The sequence below is a fragment of the Chenopodium album genome, chromosome 2 (assembly GCF_948465745.1).
Source record: "Chenopodium album chromosome 2, dcCheAlbu1.1, whole genome shotgun sequence".
Taxonomy (NCBI): domain Eukaryota; kingdom Viridiplantae; phylum Streptophyta; class Magnoliopsida; order Caryophyllales; family Amaranthaceae; genus Chenopodium; species Chenopodium album.
The window spans coordinates 73,124,897-73,133,511 of record NC_137835.1 but is presented as its reverse complement, the minus strand read 5'-3'; the positions used below and the strand labels follow the sequence as shown (position 1 = coordinate 73,133,511).

General features: G+C 35.9%; 1 protein-coding gene across 1 annotated transcript; it reads left to right on the top strand.

Moving 5' to 3' along the window:
- The first annotated feature begins 1,156 nt into the window (after window positions 1–1,156).
- Window positions 1,157–7,643, top strand: LOC145600503 (ATP-dependent Clp protease ATP-binding subunit ClpA homolog CD4B, chloroplastic). Its single transcript, XM_081656389.1, has 10 exons — window positions 1,157–1,318; window positions 2,532–3,106; window positions 3,651–3,766; window positions 3,860–3,982; window positions 4,109–4,294; window positions 4,436–4,651; window positions 4,762–4,979; window positions 5,337–5,412; window positions 5,497–5,586; window positions 6,238–7,643. The coding sequence occupies exons 2-10, from the start codon at window positions 2,548–2,550 to the stop codon at window positions 7,417–7,419; spliced, it is 2,766 nt and encodes a 921-aa protein (XP_081512515.1). The 5' UTR covers window positions 1,157–1,318; window positions 2,532–2,547; the 3' UTR covers window positions 7,420–7,643.
- The last annotated feature ends 972 nt before the right edge of the window (window positions 7,644–8,615 follow it).

Sequence of the window (8,615 nt, the reverse complement as noted above, 5' to 3'; positions counted from 1 at the left end):
ATATTAAGTATAGATATAGATTTTTTTAAAAAAACTTATGTGAGCCGAATTTCCTAATTAAGGTTTATTTTTCATAGAATAAATGATTAAAACAAGATCTTTATGTACAAATTTTACTTGGTTTCAAAAACCATCAAAATAAGTTATTTATCTTTAAGTACATAAAATGTCGATATATAACCTAACTCATCCAATTTCCAAATTAATTGGAAATCAGCAAAACGTCTTTGTTAGTTGTATGTACGTAACGTAATCAAAACCTTTGGAAAACACCAACGTAACTCACACCAATCAAGCAGGCCCATTTTAACAAAAAAAAAAAAAAATACAACAAAGATATTCCTAGACCATGCTTGAAAAAATCACAAAATTACAAAAAATCATCAAAAAAGCAAAATCAAACTTGTATACATTATAAATAATGTACAAACAACTAGAAGTTGTACAAGTTAAGATTAAGAAGCAATGATAATTAACAAAATAAAAATAAACAAGACTACCTCCACCTCACAATAAAACATCATTTTGATTTTTTTACATTATTTTTGTACTAATTTTAACAACTTTTATTACTAATATATAGAACAAGTTTAATTAATGTAATTATCATCACATTAATCTTTATTCTTATCTGTTAAAAAAAAAAAATCATCACATCCATCTCAAATTGGACCCCGTTACCTATTGTAAACAATCTATTCATCATAACTACTAAGATAAGACATTACCCGTAGTTGTTAATGTAATATAGAGTATAAGGACTAACGTGTTTCTGCAAAATATTACATGTATTGAGAAACGAAGAAAATAACGTGGTATAACTATGTACATATGATATTTTGCTATACGTCTTAACCACTAAAATAAGATGACATAATTTGTTGATTTAATCTCAATGTATTATTCTAACAAACGTATTTCACCAAAATATTACATGTATTGAGAAACGAAGAAAATAACGTGGTATAACTATGTACATATGATTTTTTGCTATACGTCTTAACCATTAAAATAAGACATAATTTGTTGATTTAATCTCAATGTATTATTCTAACAAACGCATTTCACTAAATTATTACATTGTATTGAGAAACGAAGATAATATCGTGGTATAATTATGTACACACCGCCCCAATTATCATAGACCACAATATATTATCCACTTCTCACTCTACACATCTCTTCCTTGCGCACAACCTCATCTCAGCCGTTCCTTCCTCTCAGCTGGAAGGAAAAGTCTCTTCATCTTCTTCTCTTTCTCTCACCCACCATTTCATCTTCTCTTCTCTCACTTTCTCTCTCCTCCATTTTTCTTCTGGTAAACTTTTCTGCAACTTCTACACTTTTCTTTTTACTTTTTTTATTATCTTTAATTGGTATTGTTTATTGTTGGGGTGCTTTAGCTTTGTTTTTGTAAGTTAGGGTTTTGTGAATTTCTGCTTAATTTCTTTCTGTTATCATTTGTTTGTTTAATCCTTTCTGGGATCTCTTTCTGGGTATGTAATATGAAATGGGTTTATCTTATTACTTTGTTTAATTGTGTTATTGCAATTGTAGATGTCGGTTTTCTGGGTTTTTATTTTTTCATTTTCTTGTTTATTTTTTTAATTTTTATTAATTTATTTCTGTGGATTCCCATTTTGTAGTATAATTCATGCCAATTATTTTCTCAAAATGAAGTTATAATCTGGGGTTGTTTTGGGCATGGATTTTGATTTTATTGGCGAATGATTGAGAGGCATATTAAACATGTAAATCTTGAAAGTTATTGTTATTTGGATAAGTTTTAGTTAGTGAAAGCTTCTGTGAATGGTTGAGTTAGTGTAAGAATTATGATATTTATCCAGTATCTAATTTAAGATGTTTGTTTGGTTCCGGTGTGATTCGTCCTGGGTTAGGCACTGAGGAGGGGCTGTGTAATAATATAGGATCTCTCAGCTTGGGAAAGTGGTGATGATTGAGTTTCGAACTGTGTTATCTTATTACATAATGTTTCCGTGGTTTCGAATTGTGGAATCTTATCTTTGTATGGTTGGTAAGGTAGTGATGATTGAGTTTTGATTTGTGTTATCTTGTTGCATGACGTTTTCTTGGTTTCAAATTTTGTTATCTTATCTTTGTTTTATGTGTGTAGTTTTTAAGTTCAATTGCTCTTTCAATTGTTGTGACAGTCGTTTAAGAATGGTTTTCATGATTCCATGTAGTATATTTCTGTTTGTTAATGACTTTTTTCTTTTACTTTTAAGAAGTTATGACAAATGGTTACTCTTTGCAATGTGAATTTTAAGCTTTTTATCTTCTTTCAAACACTTTGCAAGCCTTTCGTGTCTTCTTTATGTAATATTTGTTATGGTGGTTAATGTGTGCTAAAAGTGGCAATCATGGTCTAAGTATTATAAGGCTTACCTTGCATAATTTTTTGGTAGAAAAAAATGTGTTTCTGGAACTTGGTTTTTGATTGTAATTATCTCTACAATCCCGAGCTTTGCTATTGATAATTTTTGCTTACCAATTACTCTCATCAAATGCAGATTTCTGGTGGAAATCATGGCTGGGGCATTAATTCAATCAACTAACATCCCTGCTTCATTTGCATTAAATGGCCAATTTCAAAGATCTGGTAAGGGTAAGAAGGCTGTAAAGATGATGGCCAGCCTTCAAGCCCCCGGATATAGAGTGCGAAGTTTCTCAGGGTTGCGTGGAGGAAATGCTTTGGATACTTTGGGTACTACTAGTGAATGTTTCTATTCCAAGATGAGAGCAGTGCTCTCTGTACGTAAAGGGACAGCCAGCCGGGGTGTAGTTAGAGCTATGTTTGAACGTTTTACTGAGAAAGCAATTAAAGTTATAATGCTTGCTCAAGAAGAGGCGAGACGGCTAGGTCACAACTTTGTTGGCACTGAGCAGATTTTGCTGGGTCTTATTGGTGAAGGCACTGGAATTGCTGCTAAGGTTCTGAAGTCCATGGGAATTAATCTGAAGGATGCTCGTGTAGAAGTTGAGAAGATAATTGGAAGAGGCAGTGGATTTGTTGCTGTTGAAATTCCATTTACTCCTCGTGCCAAGCGTGTTTTGGAGCTTTCATTGGAGGAAGCCCGTCAACTTGGTAAGTCAATGGGAGCCTTAAGCTTCCAACTGAAGACTGTTGCTCTGTAGTGTACTAAGTACAAGATGGATTGCTAATTTTTTCATGTGAATCTTATCTTTTTGTTAGGCATGCTTTTTAATCTTATTCTCTTCCTCTTAACAAGTTCATAATTTTATCAGTGGATCACATGGAATTCACATCTTTTGTGTGTAAGATATACATTTGTGCAGGTCTTTCATCCTTATTAAAACATGATGTTTGCTAAAGTCATCATTGCTTAGTGTAATGTATCTATGCCCAGTTGCCTATTTGGTAATAACATGTAAGCCCTGCAAGATGTCTTTGATTGGTTAAATGGTGCATATCTTCTTGTTGTGATGACCACATTATATCTGGCCTAAAGATTGTGATTTGTGGATGTTGGATCCTAAGCCTGCTGTTCAGCTAAGCTACCCACTGAAAAGAAAATTTAAAATTAACTTATTACTTTGATTAGCTCTGCACAATAGACACATGGTATTGTTCTGTGTTTGATTATTACATGGTTTTAAAACTGTGATAGGCCACAACTACATTGGATCTGAGCACTTGCTTCTGGGTCTTCTTCGTGAGGGTGAGGGTGTAGCTGCTCGTGTTTTAGAGAACCTGGGTGCTGATCCTAGTAACATTCGTACTCAGGTTAGAATAAAAGCCCTTCTTTGATGGTTGATGTTCTTCTGTTAACTATATTATCCTATTTAACGCTGTAAAATTTAACCTGGGAATCAATAGGTTATTCGTATGGTGGGTGAAAACACAGAAGCTGTTGGTGCTGGTGTTGGAGGGGGCACTACAGGGAACAAGATGCCAACCTTGGAGGAGTATGGAACAAACTTGACAAAGTTGGCTGAAGAGGTAGGTCTTATACTCTATCCTTCACCCACTAAAACATGCTTTGAGAAGGAATATGCACAATGTCTCATCCATCAGTAGTTCAGCTTCAGCTGAGAAGCATTATGCTGAATTAATTTATTTTCACAGGGAAAATTGGATCCTGTTGTTGGAAGACAGCCACAGATTGAACGTGTTACCCAAATTCTGGGTAGGCGAACAAAAAACAATCCTTGTCTTATTGGTGAGCCCGGTGTTGGTAAAACAGCAATAGCAGAGGGCCTTGCTCAAAGAATTGCTAATGGTGATGTTCCAGAAACAATTGAGGGAAAGAAGGTATATGAAAATTTGTATGCTCATATTTACTATAATGTGTTGTGAAATCCCTACAAGGCTAAAATATACTCATGATCTACATATCCCTACTGCAAATTATGTTGATATTAATATTTTCTTGTTTCATATAATTGACACCAGGTTATAACTCTTGATATGGGTCTTCTGGTTGCTGGAACTAAATATCGTGGAGAGTTTGAAGAAAGGTTGAAGAAGTTGATGGAGGAAATAAAACAAAGTGATGAAATAATTCTTTTTATTGATGAAGTACATACTTTGATTGGAGCCGGGGCAGCAGAAGGAGCCATTGATGCTGCAAACATCTTAAAGCCTGCTCTTGCAAGGGGGGAATTACAGGTAAGCTAAGACTTTCACTTTGCTGTCAATGTGCTGGTACTTGCGCATATATTGATCCATATGTGAAAGTTGGGGATTTTTAGGTTGTTTTTTTTTGTGTTTGTTTGTAGTGTATTGGAGCTACCACCCTTGACGAATACAGAAAGCACATTGAGAAAGACCCAGCATTGGAAAGAAGGTTTCAGCCTGTTAAAGTGCCCGAGCCAACTGTAGATGAAACTATACAGATATTGAAGGGCCTGCGTGAACGCTATGAGATTCATCACAAACTTCGTTACACGGATGAAGCACTGGTGGCTGCAGCACAACTGTCATACCAGTATATCAGGTTTGTCTTCTGGTGTTTCTACTGTAAATTTTCATGAACCATAGGGGTGCTAATTTGTAATTAAATTTACGGTTTTTACTAAAGTTGCATATGTCTCATATTTCTCCTGTTCATTGGACATTGCATTGGGTTCTTGAATGCCAGTTTGTAAAACATCATATACAAGGCATACTTGTGTCTTTTATGTTGGGCTAATCATATGGGTTTAGCCCAAGTAATAAGTTGTAACTGGTAAATGATGACCATAATCACATAAGTAGTTGTGCCATTTAATTTTTGGTAGGTTCATCTCATCTTCTTTATGTATGAATCTTCTGCCACGATTCTGATATTCTCAAATTCCTCAATATGTTGCAGTGACCGTTTCCTTCCGGATAAAGCTATTGACCTTATTGATGAAGCTGGTTCCCGAGTTCGGTTGCGCCATGCACAGGTAAATTTTTTTTATATAGTTTTGCATTCTTCAATTTTTATGCTTTCTGATTTCCTCTAGTTTAATAATTTCTGATTTCTGCAGCTCCCTGAAGAAGCTAGAGAGCTTGAGAAAGAACTTAGGCAGCTCACAAAAGAGAAGAATGAAGCTGTTCGAGGCCAAGACTTTGAAAAGGTATGCTGCCTTATTGTGAACTTATATGTGGTACTATACTGATTCAGCAGGTTTGTATTTGATCCCTTTGGATTTTGAATTTAGTGCATCCCATGGAAAAAAAAAAGAGAGCATGAAATGAATTTCAGAGGTGGGACCAGAAGATCTCTCAATAAAGGATTGACAATATGGTTATAATTTTTTTTTAAAGTAAACAGCTAAGAAGTTTCTACTACAGTATTGGCATAATATTTAAAAATTATTCATCAAGTTAACCTCCTATACTAAAGCAATTTTATAGTCTTTTTTGGCTTCTTTTTTTTTAAAAAAAATTCCTGATCAGTATGCTGTAATATCTACCTGATGGGCTTTCTGTGCTCATAGATGCATGGATGCTTATAACCCCCTTCTTATAAGCTTGTCTTTTAAACATGTATATTGTTGATGATAGATGTAGATTCTTGCTTAAAAAGTAGATTCTTGCTTTAATTTTTTTGTTCATAGATTATTGGAAGCTCTTTATTCTTTTATTTTTCTTCTTATTGCCACTTTCAAAGTATGCTCAGAATTGAAACTTAGCAACTGACTAAAATTTTGTATGTTCTTACCTTCTTTGCACTTCCATTTTCACGCTCATGTCAAGTATTAACCATGTGCAATGATTATGTGTAGGCTGGTGAGTTGCGTGACAGAGAAATGGACCTCAAGGCCCAAATTAATGCTCTTATAGAAAAGAACAAGGAAATGAGCAAGGCAGAGACAGAAGCTGGGGATGTTGGTCCTACTGTCACAGAAACTGATATTCAGCACATAGTCTCTTCCTGGACTGGTATTCCAGTTGAGAAAGTGTCTACAGATGAATCTGACCGTCTTCTCAAGATGGAGGAAACACTTCATACTAGAGTTATTGGTCAAGATGAAGCTGTTAAAGCCATTAGCCGTGCCATCCGTCGTGCTCGTGTAGGCCTTAAGAACCCCAACCGTCCAATTGCAAGCTTCATCTTCTCAGGGCCAACTGGTGTTGGAAAGTCCGAACTTGCTAAAGCTTTGGCTGCTTACTACTTCGGTTCTGAAGAAGCCATGATACGGCTTGATATGAGTGAGTTCATGGAAAGGCACACTGTATCCAAACTTATTGGTTCACCCCCTGGTTATGTGGGTTACACTGAGGGTGGCCAGCTAACTGAGGCTGTCAGACGCCGCCCTTACACAGTCGTGCTTTTTGATGAAATTGAGAAGGCTCATCCTGACGTCTTCAACATGATGTTGCAAATCCTTGAAGACGGCAGGCTGACAGACAGCAAGGGAAGGACCGTCGATTTTAAAAACACACTCCTGATCATGACATCGAATGTTGGAAGCAGTGTAATCGAAAAAGGTGGGCGCAGGATAGGTTTTGACCTAGACTATGACGAGAAGGACAGCAGTTACAACCGAATCAAGAGCCTTGTCACTGAGGAGCTGAAACAGTACTTCAGGCCTGAGTTCTTGAACAGATTAGATGAGATGATTGTGTTTAGGCAACTTACAAAGCTGGAGGTCAAGGAGATTGCCGATATTATGTTGAAGGAAGTATTTGAGAGGTTGAAGAACAAGGAAATTGAGCTTCAAGTAACAGAGAGATTCAGAGATAGGGTGGTGGATGAAGGCTACAACCCTAGCTACGGTGCTAGGCCACTGAGAAGAGCCATAATGAGACTTCTGGAGGACAGCATGGCTGAGAAGATGCTTTCAAGAGAAATCAAAGAGGGCGATTCAGTGATTGTAGATGTTGATTCTGACGGAAATGTTATGGTCCTCAATGGTAGCAGTGGTGCACCTCCTGAGAGTTTACCAGAGGTCATCACTGTGTAGAGATCAAAACACTCCTACTGATACTTCGTATGTTTATTTGTACTTGGATTTGCCTTCTGAACTCCGTATACATATGGTCTTTGTTATGAATATAGAGATTTTAAAGCAGGACCAATTGGTTTACAGTGGCCATTTGTGACATTAATCACATGTCATAACACAGATTCAGAAAGTTGTAGTATCAATTTTTCTCTAAGAAGTATGATAGTAGGTAAACTTTTGGCTTTTGTAGGAGTTAGAATGATGTAGCTTAAGGATAATGAAATTCTTATTCTAGTATAGTCTGTTATCCTGTTCAAGTAATTAATGGTTCATCCTTTGTGAAACTCTTGCATGCCAAAAGTTGTCTTTCGATTCGATGATTTGATTGACAAGAGTGGTGGTAAGTGACTAGGGGTCTTTCATAAGGTGGTATGAGTTTGGATTTAATGGTTCATCCTTTATGAAACATTTAGAGGAACTTGGTTTTTACACCAAGTGTGGGTTTTTGTCAAGGATCGTTTCTCATGTTAATCGTTAATTTGATAATTGATACCAAAAGGTTTGCTATGGCTCTATGAGACATAAGTTGTGGGTTTAAGGTACAAACTTGGAGATATATATATATATATATATATATATATATATATATATATATATATATATATATATATATATATATATATATATATATATATATATATATATATATATATATATATATATTTTCACAAAGAATAAGTATGTGTTTAGTCTAGGCCCTTAAACTTTGAAGTATCTTTACTAGTGTTTTCCTCTTTTTATGATAAAAAGTTTTGGATTTGGGCAACTTAATAATTATTTTTAGTTAAAATTTTAACCTAACCTGAAAATGGTTTGAAACCTAGGCCATATATTTAGCCTTAGCCAAATCTTGCTCATGATCATTGATCAGGTCTAGAGTTTAGTGTCGAATTCTTGACTCATCATTACATTATAGAGTACAGATGGCACTGGGTCAGCTTAAAGCCCGGCACAGCCCGACACGAAAAAAGCATGGCACTACATGGGCACAAAAAAACATGGCAAGGCATAGTACTGTGCGTGTAGGCCGAGCCTTGGTCGTCTTTATATGGGAGTAGCACGATAAGGCACGACCGAACCCGACACGACAAAGCATGCTAAAATTAATGCAATAAGCACGTAAGCTCGGCATGGCCTGGCGTGATGGCACGTGG

What these genes read in the sequence shown, in the direction of transcription:
- LOC145600503 (XM_081656389.1), top strand. Translation starts at nt 2,548, where the DNA reads ATGGCTGGGGCATTAATTCAATCAACTAACATCCCTGCTTCATTTGCA. An exon ending in CTAGTAACATTCGTACTCAG is followed by an intron (nt 3,767 to 3,859) that starts GTTAGAATAAAA and finishes GGGAATCAATAG; the next exon opens with GTTATTCGTATGGTGGGTGA. An exon ending in AAACAATTGAGGGAAAGAAG is followed by an intron (nt 4,295 to 4,435) that starts GTATATGAAAAT and finishes AATTGACACCAG; the next exon opens with GTTATAACTCTTGATATGGG.